The sequence below is a fragment of the Mesoplodon bidens genome, assembly GCF_964165515.1.
Source record: "Mesoplodon bidens genome assembly, chromosome: 14".
Lineage (NCBI taxonomy): Eukaryota > Metazoa > Chordata > Mammalia > Artiodactyla > Ziphiidae > Mesoplodon > Mesoplodon bidens.
The window spans coordinates 70,353,195-70,368,181 of NC_138170.1; the positions used below are offsets into that span (position 1 = coordinate 70,353,195).

General features: G+C 36.0%; 1 protein-coding gene across 8 annotated transcripts in view; it reads left to right on the forward strand.

Annotated features, from left to right (window-relative positions):
* Positions 1 to 14,987, forward strand: part of ITSN2 (intersectin 2) — a 172,642-nt gene that overhangs the window by 98,429 nt on the left and 59,226 nt on the right. For all 8 annotated transcript variants that reach the window (XM_081254768.1, XM_081254770.1, XM_081254767.1 and 5 more), the window contains 5 exons: positions 5,753 to 5,922; positions 6,225 to 6,369; positions 8,943 to 9,148; positions 11,326 to 11,390; positions 13,591 to 13,757. In XM_081254768.1, the coding sequence (XP_081110894.1) occupies positions 5,753 to 5,922; positions 6,225 to 6,369; positions 8,943 to 9,148; positions 11,326 to 11,390; positions 13,591 to 13,757 (753 nt within the window). The remainder of the gene's footprint in view (positions 1 to 5,752; positions 5,923 to 6,224; positions 6,370 to 8,942; positions 9,149 to 11,325; positions 11,391 to 13,590; positions 13,758 to 14,987) is intronic.

Consider the following 14,987-nt stretch of genomic DNA (forward strand, 5'->3'; position numbering starts at 1 on the left):
TCAGTTAGAATTGTAAATGACAGGTATGAAATTGGTTAAAATTGACCCCTTACAGAGCCAATCTGGTCTAACTCTGAATAATAAATGATTGGGCCTTTTCTTCTTCAGAAGGTTGAAAACATTAGGAAATAGTATTAAAGAAATTTTGCTTTTAAAAGTTTGTAAGAAAAGGAGGAAGTTAGTGTTTGAATGCCAGTACTCATACCTTTCAGTGATTCCTTGCCTTTAGACCAAATATTTAAATCAGGTTTAGGTTGCATATTCCTCAGGGTTTATTATGTTCTTGCCTTCATTTTTAGTGCTCTGGATTAGCTATTTTAAACTAGTCTTAACTAGATCTACAGTATAATATTTTATCAATGGTTCCTCTTGTTCTATTTCAGAACACCATTTTATTGTAATTAGATAGTTATGATATTATCTATGTAGTTAACCAAAGCAGCTTAGATTGAGGGATTTTTTAAATATCTCATTCATGATGTAATAAATAGCCAGACATATGGCATTAAAATGACAATTATTTACCATAAACACAAATGAAGTTGCCTGATAATAAATCCATTTGTTATTAATTAAACTTTGAATCTGTTGTTTATCTAATTTAGAATAGTCCAAGTTAACATTTGTTGAGTTTCTAGCCATGTGCCTACTGGGGATATATAAAAATGAATAAGGAAGGCAAAGTTTAGGAAGAAAAAAGAAATATGTATAATTGTACAAAATATAATGCGATATGTTTAGATCAACCATTTAAAGAAATAAAGTGCTATAGGAGCCCAGAAGATGAAGCAATAACACAACCAAATAGTTTGGGAACATTTTCCCCAAGGATAGGATGGAGAAAGGGCTCAAAGTATTATGCTTTATACTTGTTTAGAGCTTTACAGTTTACTAAGCACTTTTATAAATATTCTTAATTTAATCCTCAGAATAACCTGGAGGAAGGTAGGGCAGGTATTTTCCCCCCAAATTTATGGATGAACAAACTGAGGCTTTAGATGATATTCATTCAGCAGATTACCAGCCACATGGCATGGCTAAGACTGAAACATGGTTCACTTAACTCCAAAGTCTCTGTTCTTTCCCCTAAACCTGACAAAATTCTGGCAGGAGGAATATCTTGAACAAAAACACTGAGCCTGGTGTGTTTAAAGAATGTCACATAACCATTTACCTAGAATATGGGACAAATATTAGGAGATGAAGCTAGAAAGGTAAGTTGGTACTTGACAAAGAAACCACAATTTCAGAGGCCTTGAATTCTACACTAAGAAGTTTGAACTTTGAAGAGCTTAAAACTAGAGAGATGGGATCTTCTAGGATAAAAATCATAATGGATCTGCAGTGACTCAGCATAGAATAAAAGACATTAAGATTGGAAATGGAGGGGCTTCCCTGGTAGCGCAGTGGTTGAGAGTCTGCCTGCCGATGCAGGGGACACGGGTTCGTGCCCTGGTCCGGGAGGATCCCACATGCTGTGGAGCGTCTGGGCCCGTGAGCCATGGCCGCTGAGCCTGCGCGTCCAGAGCCTGTGCTCCGCAACGGGAGAGGCCACAGCAGTGAGAGGCCCACGTACCGCAAAAAAAAAAAAAAAAAAAAAAAAAAAAAAAAAAGATTGGAAATGGAGAAGTAAGATTTAATTTGCAGAAGACATGATTGTGTAGAAAATCCCATAGAATCTTAAAAAGAAAAAAAAAGCTACTAGAAGTAATAAGTGAGTTTAGCAAAGTTGCAGGAAACAAAATCAATATACAGAAATTAGTTGTATTTCTACATACAAGCAATGGATATTCAGAAATTGAAATTAAAAATAACATTTACAGTAACATAAAAATATGAAATGCTTAGATATAAAACTGACAAAAGATGTACAAGACCTGTTTATTGAAAATTACAAAGTATTGTTGAGAAAAATGGAAGACCTAAATAAATGGAAAGCTATACCATGTTTATGGGTTGGAAGACTCTATTGATAAGAAAGCAATTCTCCTCAAATTGTTCTATAGATTCAAGGCAGTTTCAATCAAACTCCCATCAGGCTTTTTTTTTTTTTAAGAATATAAGCTATGCAGTTTAATTGTATACATAGGTGTTAAGATTTTTGGTCTTATTACTTGCATATGTGATCTGTTTAACACTCTTTAAAACAGAAAATCATTGAGTAGCAATCACATTTCAAAAAGTCTTCCAAGTACAGCCAGACAGTTGTCTATGTGATATGCTACATATGACAGCATAGAATGTACAATTATATTAACACAGACTTCTTTTCCAAGGGGTCAGTATTTTCACATGTCTAATAGGTCTCGTGCACAAGATAACAGAAACAGCAATATCGGCGTCTCTCAATCACATTAAGTTCATCAGATGTATTAAAAGAGAATTGAGAATTTTTATACATATATATATTTTTTTAACATCTTTTTTTCCCCTAAATTATCTCTGTTTTAGATAAATACAGAGCTTAGGAAATAATACTTAAATGAGAACAGTTTGGGAAAATCCTCAGGCTCTATCCTACAAGTGTTCCATTCAGAAAGATCTCAGAACTTCTTTTCCACTTTTTTGTAAAAATTTACAAGCTGATTCATAACCAAACCACTTTGGAAAAAGAAGAACAAAGCTGGAGATGTTATGTTACCTGATTATAAGGCTTGTTATAAAAGTTATAGCAATCAAGATGGTGTAGTATTAGTATCTAGATTGGAAAATAAACAAGTGGAACAGAATAGAATTTACAAGCTGATACATAACCAAAACAACTTTGGAAAAAGGAGAACAAAGTTGGAGATCTTATGTTACCTGATTATAAGGCTTATTATAAAAGTTATAGCAATCAAGATGGTATAGTATTAGTATCTAGATTGGAAAATAAACAAGTGGAACAGAATAGAATTTACAAGCTGATTCATAATCAAAACAACTTTGGAAAAAGAAGAACAAAGTTGGAGATCTTACGCTACCTGATTATAAGGCTTATTATAAAAGTTATAGCAATCAGAATGGTATAGTATTAGTATCTAGATTGGAAAATAGACAAGTGGAACAGAATAGATACATGGATCTACACCTGCATATTTATATAACTGATTTTTTATAAAGGTGCAAAGGCAACTCAGTGGAGAAAGGATAGTCTTTTTTTAAATATAAATTTATTTATTTATTTATTTTTAGCTGCATTGGGTCTTTGTTGCTGTGCAGGCTTTCCCTAGTTGCGGCGAGCGGGGGCTACTCTTTGAGGTTCGTGGGCTTCTCATTGCGGTGGCTTCTCTTGTTGCGGAACGCGGGCTCTAGAGCGCAGGCTCAGCAGTTGTGGTACATAGGCTTAGTTGCTCTGCGGCATGTGAGATCTTCCTGGACCAGAGCTCGAACCCGTGTCCCCTGCATTGGCAGGCGGATTCTTACCCACTGCACCACCAGGGAAGTCCTAGTCTTTTCAAAAAAACAAATGACATTGGAACATTTGGATATCCATAGGCACAAAAATGAATTTTCATTTGTTCCTTACAACATATATGAAAGTTAACTCAAAATAGATCAGAGGTAAATCCTGAAATGTAAAACCTAGAACTGTGGAACTTCTAGAAAAAGACACTGGAGAAAATCCTTACAACTCTGGGCTGCTCAAGGATTTCTTAGACTCTTAGATACAACAGAGTACAAGGTTTCTTTTTAATAGCGAAGGTTCTATAATTGATTGTGATAATGGTTGCATAAGTGAATATACTAAAATCCATTGATTTGTGTACTTTAAATGGGAGGATTGTATGGTGAATTATATCTCAATAAAGTCATTATTATCAGTAAAATAAGTTAAACATGCATCTACCATATGAGACAGCCCTCTCACTCCTAGATCTTTACTTGAGAGAATTGAAAGCATGTCCATACAAAGACAAATGTTCCTAGCAGCTTTATGTGTAATAGCCAGAAAACTGGAAACAATTCAATCTTCCATCAGTACGTAAACAGATAGACAAATTGTGGTACATCATACAATGTAATATTACTCAGCAATAAAATGAAATGAACCATTCACATTCACTACAACATGGATGGATCTCAAAATAATAATAAATAATAGGCCGAGTAAAAGTCAGACCCCCCAGAAAGGGATGTATATTGTGTGATTTTATTTATATAAAGTTCTAGAACATGCAGACTAATTTATAATGACAAAAAGCAGACCTGTGTTTTCCTGGAGATGGGGTGTGGGTCAAGTGGAGGAGTGGGAGGGAGTGCTTTCAGTAGAGCAAAAGGAGACATTTCGGGATGATAGATATGTTTATTATCTTGGTTGTGTGATTTTTCACAACTGTATACATATGTCAAAACTTATCAAATTTAATACCTTAAATGTGAATTTATAATATGCTAATTATACCTCAAAAAGAGTGTTTTTAAAAATCTTAATGGATATGGAATCACCATACAAATTCTACATGATTTTGATAGGTAAAACACTGTCAAATCTATTTTAGAAAGGTTATCTGAAAAGTGTAGAAAATGGAGTGGAGAACAGAGACATAGTTGGCATATTTATTCAGTGAATTAAGAAAATATGTATTATGCTGGACAGTGGGTATCAATTAAAAGGCTCACAGACAAATGGAAGAGATACATGTAAATAAAGAATCACACAGTATGATAATGCATGCTGTCTCATGACAGTATGTATGAGATAAAACTCTGACCTAGTTTGGGGGCAGTTAACAGAATCTTAAAGGATGACTAAAGATTACAGTAATCTAGGTGTGAAATGAAAAAGGCCTGAAGTAGGTTAGGAGGGTAGGGTTGAAAAAAATAATTTGAAAGAGCTTTTAGAAGTGAAATCAACACAGTTTGGATATGGAAGTGTGAGAGAGGTAAGAGCCAGAAATTTTTTTTTTAACATCTTTATTGGAGTATAATTGCTTTACAATGGTGTGTTAGTTTCTGCTTTATAACAAAGTGAATCAGTTATACATGTACATATGTCCCCATATCTCTTCCCTCTTGCATCTCCCTCCCTCCCACCCTCCCTATCCAAAGATTTTTTATTTAGAATGACTAAGTCTTTGATGGTAAGAATAACAGAGATACAGTAATTTAGGAGAAGGAGTAGACTGGGGAAGAAAACAAGTTCAATCTTAGACTTGAGTTGGAAATTCCTATGTATCATCCAGTTGAAGATATCTGGGAAGTAGTTGAAAGTACAGGCTTATCCCATTAGAGAAAAGAAGTCAGTTCTGCAAATATATCGTATAAAGAACTCATCACTATAGAAGTGAGTGGGCCTCTTCCAGAAGTGTATAGTGTGAAGTAAGAGAGCCAGTGATAAAACTTGAGGTATCATCAGTGTTTAAAGGACAAAGGACCAAGAAGCGGAAGAAGGGGTGTGAGGACAGAGGATGCCAGACTGTAGGAGGGAAATGTCTGGGAGAAGAAATGAAACTATAAATCACCTCTGTGTTTTACCAGTTGGAAAACAGTATTCAGAAAAAGTTTTCTATTTCTCCTAGAGAGTTCAAAAAGACTCTGATAGGAATGTAAACTATTTTTGTATATTAACTTGGATAAAATTTAAAATTTAAATTTAAAAAGGCACCTTGTCCGTCATTAGAGCTAATAATCTACTGTAGAAAGGACTTTAGCTGTTTAGTTAGACGGACTAAATTCTGAAAATTAGGCTGCTGGACAGTGGTCTGCATCTCTTCCCTTTGTAAATAAGTGGCTTTCTAACCACTGTTAACCCTACTTTTTGTTTCCATAGGTTGATGAAAAAACTGTAGGAGAACCTGGTTGGCTTTATGGTAGTTTTCAAGGAAATTTTGGCTGGTTTCCATGCAACTATGTAGAAAAAATAACGTCTGAAAAATCTGTGTCGCCTAAGAAGGCCTTACTTCCTCCTACAGTGTCTTTATCTGCTACCTCAACTTCTGAGTAAGTTTTTAGCTAATAATGGAGTTTACACGTCTCTGCAAATGTGTGAACACCTATGTATTTGTGTCAACCTGCTACTTAATCATATTGTAATCTGCACTGGACTCTCTAAGAGTACCTTTTGTTCCAAATTTAATTCTGAAGTTTAATAAATATAAACATGGGTCAGTAGTTCATAAATTTTTTTTTTGCCTAAGTTGTGTTTCAACACAATGTATATTATATACAAATAGATAAATTGGTAGTACTTAATTAGATTCTAAACAATTAAGTATACTTTTGTCATATTGTTATATTTATAGATCACTTTCTTCAAATCAACCAGCATCAGTGACTGATTATCAAAATGTATCGTTTTCAAGCCTAACTGTTAACACATCATGGCAGAAAAAATCAGCTTTTACTCGCACTGTGTCCCCTGTATCTACATCACCTATTCACGGACAGGTATGTATCTTTAATTTTCTTGTGTTTTATTCTTTGACATTGCTCCTGGTTCACATAAAATAGAATGAAGATTTTTGTACAAGGCCATCATTTACTCATCTAACCAAAGTTTGTATCATTTAGTTTCTTTTCTTACCATTCATATGTGATATGAGGTTGAAGAAATTATTATTAGAGGTTTCTCAACAATTTATTCTCATAGTAGCAAGTTGCTACTAGCTAAGGTTTCTGAGCTCAAAATATCATTTTTACAAATCTGATTATAGTCTTAATTTGTAGTTATTGTAAGAAGAGCTTGGGCTTGGGGTTTTTTTGTTTGTGTTTTCCTTAAGTAGGTCATTTGTGTGAGAACTGTGTTATATATATGTTTAGCCTCTGGTTTAGATGTAACCGAGATGCCAGCATTGTTACATTAACATTATTAAAAAGAAATTGCGGACTTCATCAGAATAGAGTCCTTCACTCAAAAAATGTTTATTGTGTGACCACAGGTTCCAGGCATTTATTATGTGCTAGAAATTTAATGGAAAAAAAAACTCTGCCATTAAGAAGTCATAATCTAATGAAGACAAACATATAAATAAATAACTGTATGAGAAGTGTTGTAATAAAGATATTTTATGAAATCTTGAGGGGTATACAGAGGAGAGAGCATTTCAATTCAATCTTTGGGAATTGGAGCAGGCTTCACAATAGGTAAGGCATTTCAGTCGAACCTTCAAAAATGAGCAAGCTTTCACCAAACAAAGAAGGAAAGTTATTCCTGTGAAAGAACAGTTTGGGAAAAGTCACTGTGGCATGTTAACAAGAGGAGTTTATAGGAAACAAGTATTGTTTATAGTGTGGCTAGAGTACAGGATTCATGAAGAAAGGGTTAAGTGAAGTTGGAGAGAGAGGTTGAGGTTTATTTGTGAAGCATTTAATACCATGCTAAGCAACTGGCAGTGGAAAGCCCATGAAGCTTTTTAAGAGGAGAGTTGAAGTGTATATTTTAGAAGGATAACTCTGGCAGTAGTATAGAGGCCAGATTGGTGGAAGGAAGCAAAGGGAGGAGACCAACAAAGGGAGGATATTATAATAGCTAAGTAACAGATGATGTGAACCAGTAATGAAAATATATAGAAGAGTAGATGGACTTAGAAGAGTGTTAGGAGTCAACATAAAATTGGCAATTCATTGAATGTGAAGAGTGAGGAAGAAGTTGGAGTTAAACATACCTCTTCAGGGTCTTTAGCTTGAGTAACTGAGAGGATGGCAGTACCGGAGGAGTGGGTTTTGTGGGTTCTAAAAGTGATTACATTCCAGACGTGCAACTTAGGTATTTGTAGGAGGGACAACCTGCTGGGAAGGCCCAGCAGGCAGCTTGATTTACAAGTCTGGAGCTCAAAAGATAAAGTTATAATTAAGATACAGATTTGAGAAATCATAGGCATAAATAAGATTAGGGAAATCATGTAAAACAGGAAGGGAAGGAGACTGGACCAAAGAGGAGCCATCAATCACCAGAGAGTGAACTTCACGAACTGCAGGGGTTTTATGATGTCAGCACTGTTCAGAGATCAGAGAAGGTAAGGGTTTGCAAGAAGCTTTTGGCTCTGATGTTATCAATGATCTTGTCAAGAGATTCAATATTGTGATGGTTGCAGAACCTAAATTAGAATGGACTGAGGGGTGAAATTGGAAAGCAAGTTTAAGACTGTTCTTTCTTTAAGGAAGTTATAAGTAGAAGTAAGGGGACTTCCCTGGTGGTCCAGTGGTTAAGACTCCACACTCCCAATGCAGAGGGCCCCGGGTTCAATCCCTGGTCAGGGAACCAGATCCCGAATGCCACAACTAAAGATCCCACATGCAGCAACTAAGATCCCGGTACAGCCAAATAAATAAATAAATATTTTTTAAGCATTAAAAAAAAGAAGTAAGTAGAGAAGTGGAAAATTAAAGATTCAAGAGAGAGAATTCACAGTGCTACAAAATATTGTTAGAAGGTGGGAAGACATGATAGAAAGTTTAGAGCACAGATAAAGAGGCTAGCCCTATCAACAAAATGAAAACACTCCTTCCTCTGAGAGGAGAAGGAAAGAAAGAAGGATGAATAAGAATACGAAGACGTTATGAAACAGAAAACAGAAAAGTGGAGGGAGGCCCATCACAACTGCATCTCCATTCCTAGTGGAATAAACAGAATCCACTGTAGTGAGGAGACCTTGGAAATTGGAGGAGAGAAAGGGTTTCCCTTTTCATTTGTTATATGATACATACTTGATGGATCTATGAGTACACTTCTTGCATACCCAGGGTTCACCTTCCATACCTGTGATACTTAGTGCCAAGATGTTTCCTTGAATGGTAGGTGTTGGGTCTTAAACTTCACAGAAGGCTATTCAGGTGATTGTCTGTCATATATAATTTTAAGTTGGTTAGTAGATTAAGTCACCATTGATATTAAGTCACCACCACACCAAACTGGTCTGCTGTTTGAACAGTAAGTATGTTATATACTAGAAAACAAAAATCATGGTTACCATTGTGTTTTTTGTTTGTTTGTTTTTAATTTTGTGGTTTTGATTTCACAGGGACAGGTTGTAGAAAACCTAAAAGCACAGGCCCTTTGTTCCTGGACTGCAAAGAAAGATAACCACTTGAACTTCTCAAAACATGATATCATTACTGTCTTGGAGCAGCAAGAAAATTGGTGGTTTGGGGAGGTGCATGGAGGAAGAGGATGGTTTCCAAAATCTTACGTCAAAATCATCCCTGGGAGTGAAGTCAGGCGGGAAGAGTAAGCTTTTTTTTTTTTTTTTTGCGGTACGCGGGCTTCTCACTGTTGTGGCCTCTCCCGTTGCGGAGCACAGGCTCCGGACGTGCAGGCTCAGTGGCCATTGCTCTCGGGCCCAGCCGCTCCGCGGCATGTGGGATCTTCCCAGACCGGGGCACAAACCCGTGTCCACTGCATCGGCAGGCGGACTCTCAACCACTGTGCCACCAGGGAAGCCCAAGAGTAAGCATTTTTGTGTGTTTACATGAGGTGTGGATGTTGGTATTTTCACTGATGAGTCAGCCACAGTACAGTTGTCTGTGCAGGAAAATTAAAAGTTTATGCTTGAGTTTGATACCAGAAGGGTGATTCCTAGAGTGAAAAAAATCATACCTCAGATGATTTGTACCAATTTTTGAATATCTTTTATTCTAGTTATTTCAGATTCCTAAAGTTTTCAAAGTGCTTAAGATTTTAGATCTGTTGCTTTCTTTGTACTAACATCAGGTCAGTTAGAGAAGTTATTTTTCATTTCCTTTGGAGGTTTCTCCCTTATTATTTACTGTAAATTGTCAATATTTAGACAAATCAATACCGAGGGCCTCGCCTTTGCCAGAGTGAGGCGTTCCCATCTCTGGGCCTCCAGAGTTCCCTGAACATCACGTTTCTTACGGCTCATGACACACTGTGTTGTAGTTATTTACTTTCTTACCTATATCCCTTATTAGGTCATAAACTCCAGGAGGGTGGGATTCACGTCTTTTTTGTTCATTTTTCAGTTTTTCCATACCTAGTGTGATCTTAATGCATAGTAGCTGCTCAATCATATTTGCTTAGTAAATGAGGAGAAAAGCGAATGAAAGGACAATCAAATGAATGAACTTTTGCATGAACAAAAAACAAAACCAGATAAGGTCTCTGGCCTTTGTTTCCCAGTCTGTAAGGGAGTCAGGTCATCAAACATCTTTAGTACAAACAAATAAGTACTCTAATATAGCTGTGGGTAATTATCACTTGTGTTTTATATGGAAGTTGATCTAAATAGAAAAGCAGAATGATTTATTGAAAAGGAACAGGGTCTTTGGAAATCAAGAGCCTTGAGTTCTGATTCTGCTGTTTTTGCCAGACTGTGTAGGGTAACCTGCTTGGTCTCTAGTTTTTTAATTGATTGAATGAAAATAATAAACTAAAAAATCTTTAAAAATCTTTTCAGTGCTAAGGTTCTATACATCAATTTTCAGTTCAAATGCAGAAATTTACTTTTCAGACTGACATGGAATTTTAGATTTAGAGTGTGTAATAACAGGAACAACAGTAATACATAGCTGATGTGTATGCTGGCACTGTGCTAGACCCTTTATAGTAATTATCTTATTTAAACTCCATGACATTTTACAGAGAAGGAAAACTTAAACACAAAGGGATTAAGTTTAAATGCCTTAAAGGACATTTCTTCTAACTTTTCATTCAATTACTGATTTTTTCTAACAGATAAGGCATGCAACTCGAAATGCTGTGGTAATGGAGAATTCAGCAAGGCAGTCCATTCAGTGTGCCCATGAGTTGTAGTAAGGGTTCCCTCTTTTAACCTGTAAACTGCTTCACTATACAATTTACTCACAGGTCCTGGAAAGCCCTGGTGTATTCTACAGATGTCTAGTTCTTAAATGCCACAGTTTTCCAGATTTTTGAAAACAGTTTCCTGGGTTAAGTTGGAAATAAAAGCTATGTATGTTCCAAAATAAAATTTTGTTATTTTTACATATTTTTAAATGTACTGTGCTCTAAACAAGTAGTAAAATTTATATATTGCCCTTATTTTTCTCTAAACCAAGCCAAGTCCCATGTGTGCTTTACCAAATAATTGCCCATTTACCAATGCCTCATGTCTTTTAAGTTACTTTAGAAAGGCAAAATATCTCACATTTGAAAAACTATTTATAAATCATATTGAAATTACCTCAATAGATTTAAAAAATTAAGTAGTTTGTAAGTAAACAGTGCTTAATCCACTAGGATTTTGCGTATGAGGGTATTTCTAGCCTGTGTACTGAGACAATATTTCAATTAACTTTAGCCCTTAAAAGAATGCACTGCTAAAACCTCCTGTTTTCATCAAATCACCTTTTTTGTTTATTTACTTGTTGATGTCTTTTTTTGTTATTTTATTATTTTTTTAAATCTGTGTATATATTTGGCAGACCAGAAGCTTTGTATGCAGCTGTAAACAAGAAACCTACCTCTGCAGCCTGTACAGTGGGAGAAGGTGAGCTTTTGGCAATTTATAAATTAGATGGAAGTCAAATTAGCTGCTGACTTCCCACAGTTGTTACTCTCCTTGTTTCTGTGTCTTCAGTATTAAAGTGAGGTTAGGAAAATCTGCTCCCGCTCTATGTCACATGAATATTGAGGATATAGAAAATATATAGCTGAAAATACTTGACGCTTTTAGAAAATCAGTACTATAAAAATTCAGCATAGACGGCCTCAATAAATAAGATCATAGATAAGTGTTGCAATGAGATAGCATGAAGTTTTTTGTTTTCCTTTTATTATATATCTAGATTATAGATGTTTAGAATATAAGGAAATTTCAGTACATTTAGTTGTTTATGAATTGCACTTGTTTGTTGTTGTTTTTTTGGCCATACTGCACGGCTTGTGGGATTTTTAGTTCCCTGACCAGGGACTGAACCCGGGCCCTCAGCAGTGAGAGTGCAGAGTCCTAATCACTGGACCGCCAGGGAATTAATTCCCTGAATTGCATTTTAATTACAGTGTACCGTATAAATCATTAAGTAGGATTTGAAATCAAGATACACTTTTTTTTTTTTTTTGCTGTACGCGGGCCTCTCACTGTTGTGGCCTCTCCCGTTGCGGAGCACAGGCTCCGGGCACGCAGGCTCAGTGGCCATGGCTCACAGGGCCAGCTGCTCCGCGGCATGTGGGATCTTCCTGGACCAGGGCATGAACCCGTGTCCCCTGCATCGGCAGGCGGACTCTCAACCACCAGGGAAGCCCCAAGATACACTTTAATCATAAATATTACAAAGACATTTTTTATTACCCTTTAGGTTGTTTGAGTATCTTAATTTTGATAATGTACTGAAAAATGTCTACCCTTATTTCAGATAATATTTTTATTTAATAGTTGTATAGGTTTATAAATAAATGAATTATATATTCACTGTAAAATTAGTTGAACAGTTTAAATACATTTTGTTTATATTGCTCAAGAAAATCAGTTTAATGGTAAATTAAACAGTTTATTCAGTATCTACTACATTAGAGATTGTGTGCTACAGCCTGAAATATACACGGATGAATAAAATACAACTTCCCAAGTGCTCACAGTAAAATGGGAAGGCTAGGCATATAATTGTAATAAATTCTATGATGAATGAACAAAAACATAATTTTGAGTAGGACCTATGAATCCACAGAGGTGTCCATGTTGAATCATCTTAAACAATGAGTAGGTTCTTGCTTAGTGACGAAGAGAAATCTTGGTGGACAGAGGGAAAGGTATGAGCCAAGGCTCAGCTGTGAAAGGTTAGGCAACTCGAGTCACCAGCAAGGCTGCAACCAGAGGTTTACTGTGGAATAACTGCAGTGGAATGATCCTAGGAAAGTGGTGAGGAGTATTTTGGAAAGGACCTGGCTTGTTGCAACATACCTTAACCTTGTAATCATTTTTCATCTTGTTAAGTCAGCTAAATTGAATAATATGGGAATGTGGATAGTAAATAGTTTCTGGCCATCTCCAGTTTATGATCTACAGAGCAAATTTCATGTCAACAAATACAAATAGTACTAGAAGAAAGAAAAAGACTTCTAAAACCTGGTCATTGACTGTTTCTTCTAAGTACTAGGAATCGTCTGAACAAAAAAACAAAGCCGGTATAAAAACTTAGACATTTTCCTTAAGGTTATTCATGAACAAATATTTATTGAGCATCTATTCTATGCCAAGCACTGTGCTAGGAGCTGGGCCATTGTGATGGAAATTGGCCTCTCATACTGATGTCAGCTGAATAGTGGGCATTTACACAACTATGTAAAAGAATTAAAGAGAAAAGAATTTAACAGATTAAACTATATGTAAGAAGGTTAAAAAAAACTTTTCATGTCTTGACTCTCTGTAAAAATACTGATACCTATTTGTAGTTTTGGGGTTATTCTCTGTGACATGATGATGATGATGATGGTGATGATGATACAGTTGGGGAAAAAAGAAACCCTGTGATAAAGTTTTATGTTCAGTCAAAGACGTAATCTTTTTCTAAGAAATTATTAAATAATTACTTCATTCCATTTTCTACCTTAACATCTCTTTACATTAAGTTTCCTTAAGTCACAAGGTCTTTTACAGCAAAATTACTCAAGATCTTGGAGATCAACAGTTTTTTTTTTACTTCTGTAATCTTGCAACCAAAACTAGTTTCTTTTTGCTTTGTTTCCTACAGAGTATATTGCACTTTATCCATATTCAAGTGTAGAACCTGGAGATTTGACTTTCACTGAAGGTGAAGAAATATTGGTGACCCAGAAAGATGGAGAATGGTGGACAGGAAGTATCGGAGATAGAACTGGAATTTTTCCATCAAATTACGTCAAACCAAAAGATCACGAGGTAGAGTTATTTTGATATAGAAACAGAAGCATTCCGTTCGTGTTGATCAGGGTTCATATTTAAAACAGATGCATGTATATGGTTTTGGTCAGGCTGCTTTGGTTACAAGGAAACCACTTAAGGTAGCTCCAGTAAAATGTAGTTTATTATAGGGATCCTGTTAGAGAGATAAGGGCAAAACTATTTCTATGAAATTCCAAGGACAAGAGCCATAGATAGGGCTGGGCCTCATGATAACTGAAGTTAGGGAATGGTCTGGATTCAGGGAGGCTTACAAGGGACCGCCTTGAAGAGTCTGTAAATCTTTAAGGGTCTGACATTAATGTGACCCAGCCCACACTCTGAGTTCCTGCTGCTTTTCATCCCACCACTAGTATGATATAGTGTAGCAGTTCTCAGACTTTTTGGTTTCAGGAACTTTTTACATTCTTAAAAATTATTAGGGGCTTCCCTGGTGGCGCAGTGGTTGAGAGTCCGCCTGCCGATGCAGGGGACACGGGTTCGAGCCCCTATCCCGGAAGATCCCACGTGCCGCGCAGCGGCTGGGCCCGCGAGCCATGGCCGCGGAGCCTGTGTGTCCGGAGCCTGTGCTCCGCAACGGGAGAGGCCACAGCAGTGAGAGGCCCGCGTACAGCAAAAAAAAAAAAAAAAAAAAAAAAAAAAAAAAAAATTATTAGGGACTCCAAAGTTTCTGAAAATATATGGATTATATCTAGCAATACTTTCCATATTAGAAATTGAAACAGAAATTTAAAAAATATTTATTAATTCATTTTGAAATAACAAAATTAAACCCATTATATGATGACATAAATAACTTGCTTTTTAAAATTTTTTATTTATTTTTTTCTGTTTTTTTAAAATTTACATTCTCTTGCACATAAAAGTCATAAGCATGTATGTATAAATACATATTTTTTTTCCTCGTTTTAAGAACCTATCCCACTTTATTTTATTTTTTATTTTATTTTTTTTGTATGTGTCCAATGAACGTTTATTATTACTATTATTATCATTACTGTTACCACTACTTCTCCCCTTTTAGGAATACAGGGAGAGAGGAAGTGTGCATGTAGGTAGAATTTTTCTGCACCTACACTTCCGACAGACAATTTGAGATTTAGAAGCCTCTGGAGCAGTAGTTCTTAAACTTTTCTAACTCAGAGAGGCTGGTGAAAATTACAACCTCTCCTTGAATAAATTCACCTACACACAAAATATTGTACACAA